At 40.1% G+C, this 20,935-nt stretch overlaps 3 protein-coding genes across 4 annotated transcripts; all 3 read left to right on the forward strand.

The window, feature by feature from the left end:
• The first annotated feature begins 7,896 nt into the window (after positions 1–7,896).
• On the forward strand, positions 7,897–15,004 carry LOC103376496 (B2 bradykinin receptor-like). 2 transcript variants are annotated; one of them, XM_008306881.1, is made up of 3 exons: positions 7,897–7,908; positions 11,304–11,383; positions 13,013–15,004. In XM_008306881.1, exons 2-3 carry the CDS (start codon positions 11,364–11,366, stop codon positions 14,049–14,051), a joined length of 1,059 nt encoding a protein of 352 aa, XP_008305103.1. In that variant the 5' UTR covers positions 7,897–7,908; positions 11,304–11,363; the 3' UTR covers positions 14,052–15,004. The 2 variants fall into 2 exon arrangements, with proteins under 2 accessions (XP_008305103.1, XP_008305102.1); XM_008306880.1 differs by lacking the exon at positions 7,897–7,908 and having other exon boundaries at positions 11,287–11,383.
• Positions 15,005–16,123: 1,119 nt separating this feature from the next.
• On the forward strand, positions 16,124–18,122 carry LOC103376497 (B2 bradykinin receptor-like). Its single transcript, XM_008306882.1, has one exon. The coding sequence runs from the start codon at positions 16,162–16,164 to the stop codon at positions 17,122–17,124; it is 963 nt and encodes a 320-aa protein (XP_008305104.1). The 5' UTR covers positions 16,124–16,161; the 3' UTR covers positions 17,125–18,122.
• A 1,253-nt stretch (positions 18,123–19,375) lies between these two features.
• Positions 19,376–20,467, forward strand: bdkrb1 (bradykinin receptor B1). Its single transcript, XM_008306883.1, has one exon. The coding sequence runs from the start codon at positions 19,376–19,378 to the stop codon at positions 20,465–20,467; it is 1,092 nt and encodes a 363-aa protein (XP_008305105.1).
• Positions 20,468–20,935: the final 468 nt, after the last annotated feature.

Genomic DNA, 20,935 nt, shown 5'->3' on the forward strand with positions numbered 1-20,935 from the left:
CGGCAGGCCTTTGAAAATGTTAAGTCCTTGCTTTGCTCTTCTCCAGTTCTGGCAGCTCCGCGTTTTGACCGGACTTTTGTGCTCCAGGTTGATGCCAGCCAGGTGGGAGCAGGCGCCGTCCTGCTGCAGGGGGATGATGAGGGGGTGATGAGGCCCGTGAGCTTCTTTTCAAAAAAGTTCAATAAATACCAGTTTAACTATTCGTTAATTGAGAAAGAAGCATTGGCGTTGATTTGGGCATTGCAACATTTTGAAGTTTATGTGGGAGGGGGTGCGCCACTCGTGGTTTATTCCGATCATAACCCGTTAACCTTCCTCCGTTCTTTGAGATGCCCGAATCAAAGATTAATGAGATGGTCCTTGTTTCTACAGCCTTACGATCTGGACATTCGGCACATCAAAGGAACCGATAATGTTATCGCTGACGCCTTATCACGTGCTCCTCTGCCGTGAGCTTGTGTATGTTGGTCGCGTGTCATCTTGTGATTGGCGCGTGTTAGTTTTGACTATGCCATTGCATGCTATTTCTGTGTTTAGGAAGGCTTCTAGCCTTGTGGGAAAATATTTCATGCTGCCTGATGTTTGTTGCACCACCTGTCTTCTTAATTTGCTTCCCAGGTACCGAGGTTGCTGAGGTCAGTGAAGGAGCAGGACATGGGCAGGATGGAGGTTATGTGTTTGTCTTTTATTATAATAGTTTTATTTTGTTTGGTTAATTTTGTTTTTTGGAGTAGGTTATTTTTCTTTTATGGTTGATTTAATCTGTGTTAGTCTGTTGGTGGTCCCCATGGGACACCGTCTTTATGAGTGGGGGTGTTACGGCCCTGCTGGCCGCTTGGTCTAAGAAACCGGATGGGTGTCTGACATGTCACTTTTCTTCTGAGGTGATCAGCTGATCCAGCCTTTCACTCAACCTGATCGCGAGCACCTGGGCCCGATGTATGGACGGACTTAAAAGCGTGGCTGATCAGCGTCTCTTTCTCTCTCTTCTCTCTGCTCTACATCACGACAACACCACACACTACACGCATTCACATAAACACCACTGATTATACTGACCAACACACCTCACACTGGTATTGTTATATTTCTTTTGTTTAAATACATGTATATTTTTGTTTAAGTTTGCACTGCGTCTCTCAGCTTTTGTCATTGCCTTTGAGCCGGGTCATGACACCATGTATTAGTCCAAATCAAAACACGGTATATCTACAGGATATAACTAGGTGTTTATGTCTTTGCTTCAGCCTTGCATCAGTTTAAACAGGTTTTTTTTCCTCTGTAGCTGTCATACCTTCACCCCCTTTTTTTTCTCTCCATCTTTTTTCAACTCATAACTACATAAAGCAAGTTCAGTCAATTTGACCATTTTTTTCAATTCGTCAAGACAATGAATGAATGTACATTTAACCTACAAAAACTAGAAAAGCTGATAAATCATAAACTTATCAGAGCACTTTGAGTTAAAGAGAAAAGTTAAATTGACATAACTAAGAGAGGCTGTAATGTTTTACAGTGTAGAATTAATATGTAAATCTCATGGTGGTGATGATGACTGGGCTAAATTCAGGCTTTGTTTTGAGTCATTGTCCCAGTGAAAAACAATTAGTGTACTTTGCACAAACTCGATTGTACTGGGTGTCCCTGTGGAATGTTGTGGCAGCCATGCTGGTTAAGTGTCCTCTGAATAAATCGGCCTTCACTCTTCCTCCTGCATGCTTCACAGAAGGAATCACACATGCAGATGAAGACATCCATTCACCTTCTCTGCATCTCAGTGTCTTCTTGAACCCTTGGAAGCACTGGTGTGGGCTGGTCTGAAGTGCCATTTATTGCACATTTGTGAGCCTGGTACTTTTGCTGAACTTCTTCAGCAGAGGAAATGTTTGGTCTTGCAAGGTTGTCTTCATGAGAGCCAGTTGTATCATGGTATCTGATTCTTCTTTCTATTCTTTTGTTTCTCTTCACTTACTCGAGCAGTTCTTGCCTTAATGTTGATTACTGCAGTTGTGAAATAGGTTTTTTTTTGGTGTGTACGAACCCTGTCTCAACATAGCACAACTGATAGTCTCAGAGTGTTACGAGGCCAGGAATCCCACTGACTACATTTGACTGTGCAGTGTGCTTCATTGTGAAGATGACTAAAATACTGGGCAAAATAGTTGTCAAGGGAATCTAAAATGCGACGGTGGATCAGTGGTTAGCACCGAGGCCTCGCAGCTGGAAGTTATCCGGTTTGCGTCCCGGTTAGGACACCTTGGATCTTTCTGCGTGGAGTCTCCATGTTCTCCCCGTGCAGCGTGGGTTCTCTTCAGGTTCTCTTCAGGTTCTCCGGCTTCACCCTACAGTCCAAAAACATGCTGAGGTTAATTGGTGATTATAAAATTGTCCGTAGGTGTGAATGTAAGTGTGTCTGGTTGTCTCTATGTGTAGCCCTGTGATAAGGCTGGCGACCCGTCCACAGTGTCCGTTCACCCTGAGTCGGCTGAAATAGACTTCAGCCCCTCTGCGACCCGAGTGAGGATTAAGTGGTGTATAGATAGTTTGTTGTACATTATTGTTCTACAATCTTTTAAAAATTGTAAAAACAAGGAAAACCTTAAATGACTGATGCTGTGATTGGTATTACAGTATGGTACTTTATTTGTTTCTGTACATGTATATGACCAGGAATCTATACTGTAGATCTTTGCCGCTGATGTGACACTCGCTGTAAGTCTCCGAGTTCTGTCTTGGCTCCCACAGCTCTGTCACTACACTGAATGTGACTGCATATCAGCATGCAGAACATGCAGCCTGTCACCATGGAGACTGACATGTTTCACTCCAGCTGCCTGATGGCAGACACAGTTGAGTCTCACTGATGTGGTTACAGGCCAAAATGAAAGTGGAAACCACTCCGGGGGCTAATGGAGAATCCATTGAACAGAGGGTGAGACGAGCAGAGAGACAGCTAGACAGACGGACAGGCTGACAGAAAATGACAGGATGATTGAGATAAGCAAAAATGCCCCAGAATGGGAAGGGAAAGGATCAGCACTAGCAGTGGAAGCCTCTGTCTATTTCCCTGTGTTGTGATGAATGTCTGACAGGTGTTCTCTCAAAGCAGAGCAGAGACTGATCGATGTTGATCTCTGTCATATCGCACTCACACAGAAACATTGACGAGTTTGCCAGAGAGACTGTTTTCTGTTTGGAGCAATTTCTATATCTACCATGTTACTTCTGATTTATGACATCTGTAAGGTCGTTTCTGTGTGACTCAACAACGAATGCAAACAAGGATGCTTCTTGTGATGTAAAGCAGCATTGCCACAGAGTGAAACACAAGGAGGTTCTGCATGCCATTCAAGTTTTATCTGGTTGTTATGAAGACGGGTCATTCTCAGTGATAAAGTGATTATATGTTATCAGTGGTGACACTTTGCTCGAGTACAGCACTTAAGTATTTTGAGGCACTTCACTTGAGTATCTCATTTTTGCTCATTTTTTTGCAGTACAGAAACAAAACTGTACTACAGATTTAGTCACGTGCCAGATCCGAGTAATAACAAGAAATAATCATAACTATATAATAGATTTTAAAAGCACGACTTTTGTTTACAACATTATAAATTGTGATATTTTTTATTTAAACTGAGGTAAAAGATCAAAATACTTATTTCTCATACTGGTTAAGGTGGAGCTACTGTCATGTCTGATGACAGACACATGGACGCAATGTGTGCAAGTAATATTCACCAAATCAATAATATGTGTTTTCAAAATGAGGGCCGGTTGTCCTCTCAACTTTTAGATCTTATTCATCTGATCCGAGGCACAGACCATCACGTATATTCTCCAGTAGAGGGCTCCATAATATTTTTTTTCACATGCTGGTATTCCAAGATAACAAGGACATGCAGTGCACACAGTACACCGCTGGATCAAATTAAACTTCATTGCAAGTAAATGAGGAACCCCACTTGGTTTTACAAGCATACAGAAAGATGCGTTAGCTTGGTTATAAGATGGGTGAGTACATAGAAGTATAAATAATATGGGCATCAGCTGAGGTACAGAATATATACACAGTATCACAATATAGCTCAACTCATGTTTGAGGTTAAACTGATACGCACATGCTACTGGACAATGTGTACAAAATACAGATATATTTAAGGGGCCCGTTTATGCTCGTATGTTGCAGGCTTACTATACAGAATTAGTTCTGTAGCATCATTTGGTTGTGTCAGCTGTTCATTATTGTGATGACATGTGGACAAAGACACTTCTGTGTTGTGTTGTGATGTACAGTGTTCAGTAGCGCCTGCCAGAATGCACAAGCTGAAGGAAACAGATTGCATTCATGGTATCAGGGGCTTACAGTTCCTGTGCGCCTCAGTCTAGAGAACACTCGAGACCAGCACCGTTGGGATTTGCTCATTTAATAGCATGCCATTTTACATCTGTATTCTAATATATCGTTCAGCTGACAAGACAACATAAACTGTATTAATGCAATAATATTCTTTGTGTGTGTTTCAATGGGAAAAAGACAAACTTTAGATCTTTAATGGGCTTCTCTTTATAAAATGGGAAGTATTTTTGGATGAGGAGTGTCTTACTTCCTTTCATGTTGACCTTCACTGAGGTCTCCACTTTCTCAGAATTCAGTCTCTACTCTGCTGCACGTTGTTTCTTCAGAAGCCCACTTCTACCCAGAGTGAAGCCTTTCCAACAGCAATGGTCTGATGAGCGGCCAAGAAAGTCGGAGTTCCCAAAGTATTGTGGTTCTTGTAAGAATTTATTTTTTTTGAGCAAGAAGGACAGAAAGAGCACATCTTTGTCTCGTTTAATGGGGTTAGACCACCAGTTTCAAAAAGTATGTGCACTTTTCCACTACACATATCAACTAGTTTTTTTCTCTTGAAATGAAGGTTAAAAGAGTGAAAAAGTCAACAAAAAACACGCTTTCTGAACTCTACACTTTTGATATATTTATATATGTAAAAGAAATTTGAGGGATAAAAAGACAAAGTAATAATATGCAGCAGCATCTCTCTCTGTAAATATCTCCATGTCGTCAAAGGCCGTCTAAGTTGTCGCTCAGAGAAAGACGGTGGTCATGTATCGTCTCTTGAAACCGTCCCCCAGTAACAAACAATCCCATATTTCATTTTTACAAACAAGCTTGTTGTCAAGCGACCTCTCGTGGTTGTGTGAGGCACGTTAATGCCCCAAAACAACATGTTTACGTTCAAGTGACGGAGCCCTCTTGAGATTTTGCAAAGAAGAAGGTGAGGTGGAATTATAGAGCCATAAAGCAAAGTGTGAGTAGGAGACAGATGAGTTGACAAAACTAACTGAGATGCCACATTTCTTTCTATATATTTCTATTTCTATATATCGCAATAACTGAAGGTCATGATAAACCATTTGCATTCGACACTTTCGTCTTTTCAAGAGGGTGCTTTTTAAAAGACACTGTTCAGAGATTGAGTGTAATCCAATGATTTGTTCAAATGACCTATATAAATACTTAAATGGTCTGATGCACTGCTCAGATGGGAGCACAGAAATCTCATATGACTCCAAACCATTTGCAGATGTCGATTAATGATGCTTTCTGAGAAGTTACTTGGTTACATGAAATCACTTGGAGTCATAATCTCTACTACACACTCTGCAAGCAGCTGAAGGATCAGAGAGTCCGTGGCTTTCTCCCACTTCTGTTTACTTCTCACTCAATATTTTCTCCCTAAACTGTAAACATACGGAGCCAGAGTTTACGTAAACACCTTAATTTCACCATAAATGGTGATTTCCAGGTTTACTTAATGTGCTCTTTATTTGTTCTGGCATCCAAATCACAGAGTAAAAACAGGCAACAGACGTTTGGATTATGACTGCCCACCGGCTGCTGACTCAGAGTATTGTGTAATACCTCGCTGCTGCCTTCATTTGACGGCAAGATAAAAATGATACAGCAGACATTTTAAATTAAAGAGCAAAAATATAATAAGAGGCCACAGATCACTTTCTAAAACCTAATTTTTCAGTCTCTGTATCAATCCCAGTACAAACAGCAGTATTGGTGGTCTGTCTCTTGTCTGCCAGGAACATTTGAGCAGCACTGGCTGAATTTTACATTTTGAAGAAATGTTTTTTTTGTGGCTGGCTGCATTAGTAGAATCAGACAGTACACGTCAAAGCCGCATTAGTGGCTTCAGACATTAGCTCAAGCCTTGAACCCCTCCCAGTAACACACCCTGGGCCTGGTTTGGTCCTGCTTTTTATGATCTTCTCCTCACTCTCCTTTGGCAGGCCCTGATTGTACAAGAAAGCTGCAAAAACAGCTGTCTGAGCTTCCCAGGAGGAGCTGCGCCCCGTTGTCTCGAATCACTGAGGACTTATGAAAGAGGGGAACGGGGGCGGGATCAGCACCGAGAGACGGAGCTCATAACCTGGAAAACAGGCAGAGAGAGACAGGAAATAAGCGGAATATTTTTGAAGAGGCGCCCCCTCGTCCAGACATTTGTTACACCCCTCATTGCACACCACTGACACATAACTAACAGCAGCCAGCAGAGCTGTAGTCTGCTTTCATTGCAAAGTAAAAGATTCATGGAGTGTACATCTGTGACGGATTAGGCTAAAGTAAATGTGTTTCTAAGGTGACAAGACTAATAAATGTAGTGTTTTAACATTGGCATATAGGCACGTGTATATATAATGGTGCCTAGGTCACATTACAAAGAAAGTTTTTCTGTTCACTTACACCTTCTAGTCATGCAGCTAATTAGATTTTCACTTGCTGGGGTTTAAAAAATTAAAGTAATGGAGGTAATTACAAATGTGTTTGTGGTCCTCGTATCACTGGAAAATTATGTTTGAAAAAACTCACAGCAGGTTCCAGAAAACATGTTGTGGCTGCACATTGCTTTCTGTTTTTACCACTGGCAGAAAATTGTTTCAAATCTAAGCCATTAAACCATTTTTGTTTAGGCTCAGTTCTCTGCCAGCCCATAACTGAATACTGAAGCGGGAAACACAGTCATCGCGACTTCAGATAACAGCAAAACTCCTGACATTAGTGTTTTCATTGGCAGTGGTTTACTATTGTTGCTGTGTTGTTTTTCAAACCGTTGAAATCCTGACGGAGCCACAGCGCATAACACTGGGCAAAAACAGCTCAATAAATAAAGCTGTTTTTTCTTAGAGTTATTTCTGAAGCAACGAGATTATGTATCTTAAACTTGACAGTTTCTGATTAATTTTGTGGCTCTAACAATTATCAGCGGTGTGGTCTTTGTGTGATTGCCACAATAATAATTTACAGAAGTTGAATTTGTTTTTTCACCCAAACCAGCATCACTTCAGATATTTTATTTTTAAAAAAAGCCAGTTCCCGTTTTAGAGGCATGAAGTGAAAAAAAGAGAAAAGAAAAGAAAAGCAACATACTGTAAACTATGATAAAGACTGTTTTCCATGTTTGCTCTGTGGATTTGAAGTATGATGTCTTTTTAGGGTTTATAAAATGAATAAATCGATCACGCTTCAGATAAGAAATGATCGACCAGATTCACAACTTCACCGCGTTCCCACAACAACAAGCAGTGAGAAATGGGTCTTTATCTCCCCACTTATCATTACAGTTGTTGTGATTAAATCTTTTGCGCAATTTTCATCAGGTTAAGACTAAACAAGCGCAAGCACAAGACAGAGAAGCATCATATGAACGATCCGTTGGCATAACGGTCTGGAGAAATGTTGGCAGAAGACCAAGTATTTGGTCCAAGACCTGAGATGACAAGTGTGCTGCAATCTGAAATGAACATGTTCACACAAACTGAATTTGTGTGTGCAATGAAAACAAATGTCTTTGGAAAAACGATATTGATCAAGAGATTAAATAACTTTGTCTTGTCAGTTAAAAATTTTAATTTTCCAACGTGGCCCTGTGATAGACTGGTGACCTGTCCAGGGTGTCCCCTGCCTTCGCCCTAAGTCGGCTGGGATAGGCTCCAGCCCCCCCGCGACCCTAGTGAGGATTAAGCGGTGTATAGAAAATGGATGGATGGATGGATGGATGGAATTTTCCAACGTGTAAGGCCAGGTCATTAAGGCATCCATTGTTTGTAATAAAGATGTTGCATAACTACTTTTGTTCTGGTGTTTAGATATTGTGTTTCCCTTTCCCAATGAGTTTGGTTCCACGGGAGTATCTTGGAACGTTAATACAATACACTCTTTTGTAAATTAATCAATCGTGCAAGTGAATAAAAACATGCATCAAATGAGACATCTTGTTATGATTCTAAACATTTAAAAGAAACGAGGAAATGGTGAAAGGAAAGAAACAATCCGTGTGTTGCAGCACCAGGAAGTCTTATCACTTTGCTGGGATTATATTGTCTGACAGACAATCTACTTCAGCCTGTTCCAGAAAACTGATGGTGGGCAGAATGGCGCCAGAAGAAAATCTACAACTGAACGCTAACGACATCAACCTGACAACAGTATCCCACCGACTGGAGGTCAGTCTGAGGTCACTGCTCACCAATCAGCAGTTACAGTCGTCCTCAAATGTATTCATACTCTCCCATCAAAGAAGGAAAAACACAAATTGATAAAAGTAATAATAAATAAAAATATAATAAAAATCATGACGTTGCTTTTGAACCGTGGTTCAACAGAAATATATTTAAAAAAACAAGTAAACAAGCATTGTTGTTATTTATCCTCTTAATATTGTCTCGGTGTGAAACACGTATGCAAAGCATTTCACTGCGTGTTATACCATGTATCACTGTGTTTGTGACCAATAAAGCCTTGAATCCTTGTATCCAACCCTTTGAGCCAATCATTGCCATCAAGTGTTTTCTGTAACTCTCAGTCAGACTTCTACACCTGTTGACAGGTGTTTGGATTTTGTCCCACGGCTCATCAGCAAAGTGCTCTCATTTGTCCAGGACAGTCTTTTTTTAAATTATTCTTTTCAACCACAATTCAAAAGCAATGTCTTATTTCATTAAATTATAATTTAGCAAAATGTTTACTATTATTGCTTTTTTCAGTTTCTAGTTATTTGACTGACTCTTGTGAATTTTGCCTTTTCTTTAAAAGAAAGGTATGAATACATTTTGGGACAACTGTATGCTGGTAGTAAACATAAAACAGCGGACTGAGACGGGGTGTAGGACGCTGAAATGCACTATTGCGACATTATTTCAGGGAAGATCCCAATCTTATTATAGTGTGCCCTTCTGCTCACTGACTTCCTCATGGTCATGCATCTGCTGCACAATAATCATAAGACTGTGACACACCAGATTGGTTTTGGCACATTATTGACAGCTTGAAGCATTTTATCCATTCTAATCAGCGCTCAATTTAAAATGGCGTTTGATTTCTTTCTGTTTAGCTGCACAGCTCTCATACTGCTGTGTTTTGCATCCATGTGATGTCTCTGTGCAAAGCGAAAATTCCAGTTCTCAGAAAACATCTTAGACTGTCAGTGTTGATGATGGAGCTGCCAGTGCTTCTCGTTACACATGCAATAATACGTACATACGAACAGACACGCCATCATGTGTATCTGATTAGCTTGGAGGAGAAGGGTGAGTGGAGGAAGAAGGGAATGGATCTTGCATCATTAACTTGGCAGCAACAGTGGATGATGAGTGTGATTTGTTGTTCTGGGCTATGCAACCCTCTCTAATCTTAAAATAACACCTTGCACCACATGAAGCGAAGCGCAGACCCGACCAGCCACAGTGGCTATCAACACAACCAGCCTCGTAGGAAGATGTTTAGTTGAATGCAGCGGTTTTGTATGAGTCACACCTCAGGAAACCAAACACAGTCTCAAAGGACAGACAAGAACATAAAGCATATAACATGTAGAGAGGTTTTAGAGCCTAATGTTTTGCCTCAGAGAAACGGCTGCACTGGCCGCAAAGCGGACATAAAAAGACCGGCAATGTGAACACTTTAATGTGCATAAATGTTTGTCTTTTCCTCAAAAGTTTTAGGAAAACTATTAAATTGCATAGATCAGGAACAGATTCAGTCACAAGTGTAACTAGAGTAACTAAGATTGAAGGCTTATTAGACACCAAAACACCAACTTTGCAACATGCAAACCTTCAATTTACAATATTTCCTCTTTTGTTAAGTTTGACCAGTTTTCAGTGTTCACAACAGAAAGCCGTATGTGTAACCTGTGCAGTTCATATGAGAAACTGCTTCTATCATTGGCCAAAATTGTGTTAAAGTTAAATGGCGAAAACAGGCAACACAAATGACGCTACAACAATCAGCCAGGAATGTGTCTATGCACATGTTTGATCAACAAATGCGTAGTGTTATGCACAATAGTGGCACATTGCCATTTTTTTGCACAACAACAAATGACCTAACATTTTCCTGCAAATGTATCCCAACCATAATGCACTGGTGAAGCCATTAGAAAGGCAGCATTATTTGTAGTAGCAACAATCTTACAAGAAACATGGTGTGTTACAGTAAATGGATTAATTTGTCCCAAATGCAATGCATGGTCACTTCACCATGATAATAAGTGGAGGTGCTTTTATGATCCAAGCCCCTAATTGCACTACTTTACTAATGAGAAAACAAGTGTTTGTGTCAAAGAACTTATAGAGAATTTCATAACAATACAGTACAAATGGGAACAAGTTTAGACTATGCACAACAAGTCACATTTATTATTATAAATCGTATTATTATACCATCTATTATTGCTATAAATATTACAGGGAAAACAAAAAAAAAAGAAAAAGAAAAAACAAGAATGTTGCCAAAACATCATAGTAGTGTCTGAAATTTTTGAAAATGTCCTCACAGTAGACACATAAACATACATTACACAAGGACAACAAATAAACTGCATGGCTGCTTACTGAAAGCAGACAAGTGTAAAAATAATAATAAGAAGAAAATCAAAAAAAAGAATTCCAACACACTTCAACAGTGATGATACAGGAGGAAAATTCTTCAACACTTCCACATATGCAGGACTGATTATGTGTACCTCAGTGTGTTTACTGTCCCTGACATCTTTATCCAGCATAAAGCATTTAGCTGGAAAACATTCCCGCATTACAAACACATAGAAGTGCTGGTCTTACTACAAGGAGGACAGAGGAGGAAAAGACAGTCAGAGAGCATGCATGTGATTGAAGTATTTTTTTTATTTTTTTGTGCCATGCAGAGAAGCTTGCCTTGCCTTTTTGGCTGACATCACTTTAATTATGGTTTCCTTTAAGAGAGCCAGTCAGAGTCAGGCAGGGTTGAGTAAGAGCGTTTACTGGTAACTGTGTAGTAGGGTATCTGGACACTTCACAGTGCTGGAGAAATGACTCCCCAACCTACAAGGTATGTATGAACATTTAAATGTTTTAAATATTGCAGAAATATTTCATGTAATCTGTAATACATGAAGGTGTTGTGCTTTTAAATCATTTTCCCCATGTGTAGAATGTATTGGTAAAAATGTGTTGAGATGTGTGAAGAAAGAAGCTTTTGAATTTAATAATATGTCGAGAAATGCAGCAAAATCAAACTCAAGGAGACGAAAACTGTCTTCACTGGGAATCTAAATAAAGCGTCTTCTAGCATCAAAAAGTTTGGTGTTACTTGACAGTGAGCATGAGCACACTGTCATTTTCTTCTTCTTTATTTGTATTTCTTCACATTTTTTGTGTATAAATTTAGATTGAACAAAAAGTAAAATGGCAGCAATTTGCAGCATCTCATAATGAGACCTCTGAAAAAACTAAAGTTAATGAATCTGATGAATGTCAAACATCTGGTAACATGTGGTTTTTAAAGCACATGTTGCTCCAGGAGCTTCTGCATACCATTTTCCTGCTGCCACAGTCGTGAACTTTTGCTCAGTGCAGCAAAAACAAACTCTTTTGTGACACTTTTTGGATGAAATCTGCTTTTAAATTGCACCTTATTTCATTATTGACACATTAAAGCACATTCCTATCGTTTTTCAGTATCATTTGTCAATACGGTTGGCATTGATTTAATGATCCTTCATAACAGATTCCCACATGTTTAAGATGTAATGTTATATTGCGCAAGAAACTCCAAAGAGAATTCTAGTGAACCTGTTTCTCATTAGCGGAATATTGCAATGATATTCCACATGACTCAGACACTGAGGGTAAAGCATGGTGCAAGTAATGATTCTAATCACAAGTGCATGCACAGTATGGATATGTCCATTTTTGGTTTGCTGATGAGCTGTTTGCAGAGGTGTAATTACCACAGTAATTGTTTATGGCAGTTGGTGTCATTATATCTCACTACAAAGGTCCCTGTTTGAAAGCAACAGGCTGCAGTTCCAGTGAGTTTTATGTTAAACTCTGCTCCTGTGGAAACTTAAAGGCCATGTCAGGGGATAACCAAACCCAACAGTAAATTATACAGCTGAACCTGACAATCACAGAGAGAACTATACACATGATTAATTGACAAACCAAATAATCATCAAAAGTTGGTTGACTTTAATTGTAGTATATGTTTTAAGTCAGAAATACATTTTCCAAGCAGTTTCTTTAGGCTATTAAAATACACATTTTGTGTTTAGCTGGCCGAGCATGTCGGTCAGCTGCACATGCATTGTGCCAAAGGATGACACTTTAAATACATACAATTTGTAATATTTTGTTCAAATGCTGTTGATTTAAAAGAATAGGCTGACATTTTGTAAAATATGTATGTTTTGAGCTTTTTTTGTGCTGAATACGACAAGGAGACTGATATCACTGTCATGCCTGTACAGTAAATAGGCAGATGTAACTCAGATTGACTTAGCATAAAGTCTGCAAACGTAGAAACAGCCATCCAACTGCCTGCTGGCTACAGCCACATGTTTACCACAGACATGAGACAAGTAGTGATCATCTAAATATTTCACAAAATATTTACTATTAACATATTTTTAAACCCCCCCCCCTTTTTTTTAACTTCATATTTCTGATCTCCTTGCAGCATCCCAACTCTCAGCACCACACTATCAAATGGAGACCTGAACAACACCAATGGCACTCATTGTCCAGACCTGGAGGCCTGGGAGTGGCTCAACGCCAGCCAGCCAGTGTATATTTTGATTATCAGTGTGCTGGGTATCGTGTTCAACGTGTTCGTCCTGACGGTTTTCTGCCTCCACAAGAAGGCTTGCACCGTGGCTGAGATCTACCTGAGCAACCTGGCTGCTGCCGACCTTCTCCTGGTGTCCTGTTTGCCCTTCTGGGCTGTCAACATCGCCAATGATTTCCATTGGCCTTTTGGTCAATTCATGTGCAAAATCATCAATGTGGGCATTAAGATGAACGTCCACTGCAGCATCTACTTCCTCGTTCTGGTCGGCATCGATCGCTATGTGGCACTGGTGCATACAATGTCCCATGGAAGAATGCGTAGGCCAAAGTATGCCAAACTGGGCTGCCTACTGACATGGGGTTTTGGCTTTCTCCTCAGTGTCCCCACGCTCATCTTCAGGGAAGTGAGACATTTCCCGGAGTATGGCATTGATGCATGCTTTCTGCACTACCCAAGCCACAGTGTAGAGCTGCTCTGTGATGGGATGTTGATCATTTTTAGCTTCATCATTCCCATTGCAATTATCTCGTTCTGCACTTTCAAGATTATTCTGGCTTTGAAGGTCCAAACAATAGGAAGGGTAAATGCTGAGAAAACAGAGCGGAAAGCCACCACTCTGGTGCTGGTGGTCCTCCTGGCCTTCGTCATCTGCTGGGTGCCGTTCCACGTGGTCACTGCAGTGGATGTGCTGTTACGGGCCGACGTCCTGGGAGGATGTCACCTCTCGGCTGTCATAGACATCTGCAACCAGATCTTTAACTACTTAGCCTTATTCAACAGCGTTCTGAACCCCATCCTGTACGTTATTGTAGGAAAGAACTTCCGGAAAAAAGTTTGGGAGGTTTTCCAGCAGTGTAGCGTTACGAGAAGAGTGACCTCTGACTCCACACGATCAAACCTGTCCTCTACACTCAAGACTATGCTATAAAACGCTTCTGTGAAATACTGTCTCCACAACAGTTGACCTTACAGAGACTCCAGTTAACTGTCATGTAACAATGTTAAAATGATAAGTTCATGTTTAAAATTGTGATGGATGTAAGTATGGAGTAATGGGACCAAATAATCCTTCCTCAAAACACAGTTTAAGAAACTCTTGTTTTAATTGTTGTGAGGAAATATGATCATATGTGTGGGGATACACAAGGCTCAAATGTTACATCTTGAAGAAATTATCGTGTTACAGACCGCAAACAAATATTATTTTATGTAGCTGTGTCAGAAAATATGTATCAAGTTTGAAAAACTAGAGACTTGTTTTTCATAATTTTCACAACAGTTTGCTCATATTTTGAATGTACAGATCTACATCTGCCTGGTTGCAGTGTAAAAAAAAAAAAAAAGGAAGTATATATTTTCCTACTCATATCCTATTTTGCTGATAACTATGAAGATGTGAACAGTGCCGTTGTTTGCTCTGAAAATCAGCATCAAATAAAATATACTTATGGTTTTATACCATTCTGAGTCTTTATAATGCATTTAAATGTTAAGTTGAGCACAAAAACAGGAACAACTGCTTGCTAAGTGTTTTCTGGTGTTTGTGACTCACTGTCTGCTGAGTTAAAACGGGATTCTGTCAAAGAGTTTCCACTGCTGATGCATAAACATGCTCCCTTCTGTTGGCTTTATAGACCTCAGTTGTCGCAGTGTAGATTTCTCCCCACACCATCATTTAATGGCCCAGTGTTGACTCATTGTGGGCTGTGGGTGAGGGTACACCCGTCGGTGTCCTCAAAATGAAGACATGCCAGGCCAAACAGGAAATCACACTTTACCACAAGTGCCAGGGAAGAAAATTGTTGTGGAAGAAAAACATGCAGGCAGACAAAGTTACCTCAAATGATAAAATGTCTGCCAAAAATAAACAGTTCAACCTCATTTCATGTATTTTTGTCGGCATTTCAGAATTATGCAACCATTGGTTTTTGCTTTGTTGTTTCAAATCTAAAAAAAATAGGTTCTTCTCATATTCCTGCTGAAATGTCACGTTAATCAAGTTTGCATCTAAAAAAAAGACTTGGCTCAATCCTCAACATTTTTACTGAGTTGTGTATCTGTCAGGTCAAAACTGTACTTACAAAAACAAAGGATCAACATTAGTCGTGACGAATGACGATAATAAGACTTTGTGTATTTATTACTGACTCTGTGTGTTGATTCAAATCACAACACAAAGTACATGACCACCTCCTTTATAAAAAGCTCTATAAATGCAGCACAGAGGAGCTGCTACTGGGATTTTCCCCCCTCAGTTCTAACATTTGCAAACTAAACGGCTTTAACTTGGGTGGAATTCAAAGTAATGGTGAAATGTTGAATGCTGCAACAGCTTAAATAGCAAATTCTAAAAAGTCACTTCTAGTTCGATAAAAAATAAATAAATATAAAATGTGCAAAAAACATCTTTTGTCAAACCTTGATGGCGATACAGGGTGATGATGTCGTCCCGTTATTAGCACACAGTGAAATTTGACAGCATAGCAACACCAATTCAAATGTCTGCCAACAATTCTAATTAAAAACACCCACTTAGGCAGCAAAGCCTTGATTTATACTTTCCTGCATAAATATGAAGAGAATTTCACATTTCAGTTTGACTTTAATATGTAAATTGTCGTTTTCTGCATGTCTGTTCTGGTACGTCTATACATGTGTGTCTTTTCTCTTTTCAGCCACAGATCTGGTCCTTTACTGTATCTGTTGCTACGATTCTCCTCTTTAATGGCGGCATGCGTTTGCTCTCTGCTCTGACTGATAAGGCATCCCTATCCACACTCCATTAAGTCAATTATTCCTGCACACATAGATCTCAAATCATGACACAAAGGAAGCAACACAGAAGTTAGACACTGTGTTGACACAGTTAAAAGGTTTCCCTGTAATGAGCATTAGTTTTGAACACACCCTCATTTTTCTGTTATGGAAAAACAGCTTTCACTGTGACTCCAAATTCAGAAGGTGAGTTACTTATGGAGACTGCCACAAGTGCTGAGGTCGTCTGCAACCACACAGACGCATGGGACTGGGTTTACACCATGCAGCCTGCCTACATGTCCATCATATGCCTTCTGGGGGTGATCGGCAACTCCTTCGTGCTTTGTGTGTTCTGTTTCCAGAAGAGGCGCAGCTCCGTCGCCGACATTTACCTGAGCAATCTGGCAGCGGCAGATCTCCTCATGGTTTCCTGTCTGCCATTCTGGGTCGCAACCATTATCGACAAGTTCCACTGGAGATTCGGACAGTTCATGTGCCAGCTTATTAGCATTGTCATTGGGATGAATTATTACTGTAGCATGCTGTTCCTCACAGTTGTGAGCGTGGACAGGTATGTGGCCCTTACCAGACCGCTGTCCCAGGGAAGGCAGAGACAGGCCTTCTGGGCACGTGGGATTTGCTTCGGTATCTGGATCGCTGGGATTTTGCTCAGTTTCCCTGCTGTTCTCTTCCGCTCCGTGCAGTTCTTCCCTCATCTGGGGGTCGATGCGTGCTACCTAGCGTACCCGCACGAAGGGTGGAGATTGCGCTACAACATAACTGTCAGCATAGTCGGCTTTCTTATTCCTGTCCCCATTGTGTCATTCTGTAGTTACCACATCATTAAAGTCATTCGAAGCAGCCGAAAAATGAGAAAAGGCAGCAGAGGAAGTGTGGAGAGGAAGGCAGCGTGCCTTGTGCTTGTTGTTCTGGCCGTGTTTGTTCTCTGCTGGCTGCCCTACCAGATTCTGATGTTCTTGGACACCTTGGATCACTATGAAGTCATCTCTGGATGTACATGGGCGCATGTGTTGGACATTGGCAACCAGTTAGCTACATACCTTGGCTATAGCAACAGCTCACTAAATCCTTTCCTGTATGTGATTGTGGGGAAGCACTTCAAGCAGAGGGCAAAGGAAGTGTTTCAGCTTGTGGTGTGCAGGAGGAAAGAGCAACGGAAGAAGTCTGGTCACTCCAATGCCAATCTTAACTCAACTAAGCAAACAGAGAGTACTAAAATCTAGCTCTCTCTACACACATAGAGAACATATGGACTGAAAAAGAGTTGTTAAAGAAATACATTTAGTAAACCTGCAGTGACAGAGGTGTGATTTAATAAGCCTTTACCATTTGAGAAAGCATTTTGGGAAATACAATTATGTGCCTTCTTGCTGAGAGTTTGAGGAGACAGCCAAAACCATTTCCCTGTCTTTATGGTAAATCTGATGCTTTTTCTAGCAGCTGTTCAGCTCAACATGGCAAAAAGACGGGAGACGAGGGGAACTGACTAGCCTGGCTCCATCTGAAGCTTAATTATTAACATGCTGTAGCTCGTTCATTTCCTCCAGACAAAAAGACACACTCCCTACCGCATTATGTTGCGTTTACAACATAATTTCATTTTCTGAGTTTAGCATAACAAGATATAACATGTTAAGCGGTGATCTCAGAGCTGACGGCAGGATGCTTTTGCTTTCATAATTACTGTAGAAACATGAGAATGGTGCAAATCTGACTACATATTTGGCAAGACACCTCATTGCCATATTTATTAAAGCATTAAACTAAGATTGTAGTTTATAGAAGACTCTGCAACTTTGCTGTTTTGTTTGGGATAAATCCCCTCCAAAGCTACCCTTGACCTGCAATCCTGAACTTAAGTCCATATTGAATTTAATTTATTGTGAACTCTGGTTGCTTTTTAAAGTCACTCACTTCTGTTGCTGTTGACAAAGAAAGGATGTTGTTTTTCTAAGACAGTGAGGTTTCTTGAATGGCCTCATGTTGAAACTGGCTTTTGAATGTACTCCAACAGATGTAAGAATATGTATACAAAAATGAATCCATGTTTGTTTTATGGGAACTGGAGCATACAGAGTGAACATATTGCTTTAATCTATGTATTTTCAATATACTTAAACACTAAATGAAAAAGGTGTCCCCTAATGCTTTAAAATAATAAGTAAATCAACAATGTATGGGTGTTAATGTCCTAAATAAAGTCTCATCTGTGACTATTAGAGGAATGGAATGTCTTTGTTTTAACAAGATAAGGTTGTTTATACACTGGATGTCAATGAGCTGCTTCTCCCCTCAGACTGATTCAAGATTGACCATAAAAGGGGAGACACGATTTCCCCTTATACTCATTTTTAGATATTAATGCTTTTCATTTAATAGTGATACACTAACAAAAGAAAATATGTCATTTCCCATTTAATTGTTACTTGGTCTTAGACTTACAATACAGTATCATTTCATTATCTTTGGTTAAGATGACATTTAGATTACACTTACACATACATTGAATCAGTTAAACATTTTGGAATAATGTTGATCAACTGAAAAACACAGACTTAATTCACAATCTCAGCGCATACAAAGAGGTATCATAGACTGTGTAAAAAGTAAAAACAATACTGTTAATTGGTTTTATCTTTCCAGTGATTATTACATTTACTGGAAATACACGTAAGCATGTGAGTGACTCTTTCCTGTTAACCCTGAGGAATGTTGTTGTGGTTACATGAAAACATTGCGTATCAGTGTGACATAAGTGAGCGAAATGTTAAGTTTCAATTCAAATGGAACAAATACATCTTCAGTAAAATAATAATAATAATAATGATAATAAAGCTGTCTTTTCTCTTTCTTAATAGTTTTGTGAAAGTCTTCTGCAACACTTGCTATCTCCAGTTTGGGATTCTCTCCAACATATTAAGTGCGCTGCAGTCTCAGCTTACCTCATGTATGTGCATGGACCAAAGTCTGACTTTTTTATAAACAAAATGATAAATTGAAGTCCTTGGCAAAGGGTGTGGAAGAATGTAACTCTGTATACAAAAACGTCGTCAGAAGATCTCCCCTCTGCCTCAATGTGTACTTTCACCAGGAGTTGGGTGTCCACAGCTGAGCCGTGTTACAGACCTGCCTTCTACCATTAACATTTTGACCAAAGGAAGAACTTTTTTAAGAACCATACGGTAAGAACTTCTGTTCAATCTTATTTTTTTTTTAGTTTTGAGGCTAAATAAGAGTATGAAAAACTAACACGAGGTTCACAGCTGTTACGAAAACTCAGATTAGTCAGTCAGGAAGGTTGTTTAACTTGTTAATGTGATGTCAGAGCAACGGCGGCTCAGTCTGAATTTTACGCACTTTGTTCGGACCACAAAGACAACAGTAAGAGTCACGATAATATAGCACCATGCATTTTACATCCAATAATAGCATTACTGATAAGTTGAGTATAATTTCTTTTTTTTTTCCCAGCTGATGGAGCCAATGCAGCTCGTAACTCTGGCAACGTTGTGGTCTGAAAACAGCAGCACATCCCAGCCGTTCAATCCATCAGAATCTCCAGACTCCACTGAATGGACTATGATCCAGACCATCATTCCCCCATACGTCTTCACTTTATCTCTGCTGGGCCTTCTCTTCAACAGCTTTGTTCTGGGTGTGTTTGTAGCCCACAAGGATCGACTGACCATAGCAGAGATCTACCTGAGCAACCTGGCACTCGCTGACTTCATTCTTTTGTGTGGCCTCCCTTTCTGGGCAATGAACATCCTCAATGAGTTTAACTGGCCTTATGGAGACGCCTTGTGCAAAATTGTCAACTCCATCATCATCATCAATTTCTACACCAGCATCTACACCCTGGTGATGATTAGCATCGACCGTTACTTAGCGCTTGTAAAGACCATGAAGGCCAGGTGGCTGAGACGGACACGTTACGCCAAGGTGATGTGCATCATGCTGTGGATATTGGGGTTGTTGCTGAGCATGCCAACCATGGTTCACAGAAAGGTCATGTTCATTGAGGAGCACGGTGTAACGGCCTGTATACTGGATTACACTAATGACAGTTCTTGGAAGCTGGCCCATCAGATTCTGATGAACTTGGCGGGCTTTGTGTTCCCTGTTCTGGTCATTGTTTTCAGCAGTGGGAATATAATCAAAGCTTTAGCTCAGAGAACTGAGAGCTTAGGTTTTCATGACACGAATGACACAAAGGCCACTGTTCTGGTGTATGCTGTCACACTACTATTTTTATTTTGTTGGAGTCCCTTCCAAGTATTTACCCTCCTGGATATACTCTGTGATGTTAAAGTGCTGGATGAGACGGAGTGGTCTCACACTCTGGACATAGGAGGACAGGTCTCAGTGTATCTGGCCTTTCTCAACAGCACCCTCAACCCTTTGCTGTACGTCTTCTCTGGACAGTACTTTAGGAAGAAAGTTAGCGCCATCTACAGAAGGACCAGATATCAACGCAGAGGATCAGACATGACCACTTATCAGCGTTCTTTTGTGTCCACTTATATCAACAGAACAGAACAAATTAAGCCTGTGGTCATTTTTTAAGGCGAAGGAGCAAATGTGACTCTTACTAATGACATCCACTTCCTTTGCAGATTATCTATAAAGTGATACAACACATAGGAATATGACCCTCAAAAACTGCCATTCCATAAAATTTAACAAAATCATAATGCTGTTATGTACTTACAAGGCATTATCGGAGGCTATGTAATCATGTGATTGGAAGAAATAATAGACACAAATATAGATAATGGATGTCATTTGTGGGAGAAATGGAATCAAATTGTATGTTTACAGTCTCCCTAATGACCCTTATGTCTTGCATTGTGGATAATGACTCTGAACATGCATTTACATCTGCTTCTTAAGCCTGCTATATTGTTGAGATGTTACTTGAGATGTTTTACAATCATATTCCATCCCTGTGCATCTTGACAGGTTAACACAACATTTATTCAGTACTGACATATAGTATATACAGTCTGTCTTTACAGCATCAACACTCATGAG

Source organism: Stegastes partitus, unplaced genomic scaffold, assembly GCF_000690725.1.
Source record: "Stegastes partitus isolate 25-593 unplaced genomic scaffold, Stegastes_partitus-1.0.2 Scaffold48, whole genome shotgun sequence".
NCBI classification, from domain to species: Eukaryota; Metazoa; Chordata; class Actinopteri; family Pomacentridae; genus Stegastes; species Stegastes partitus.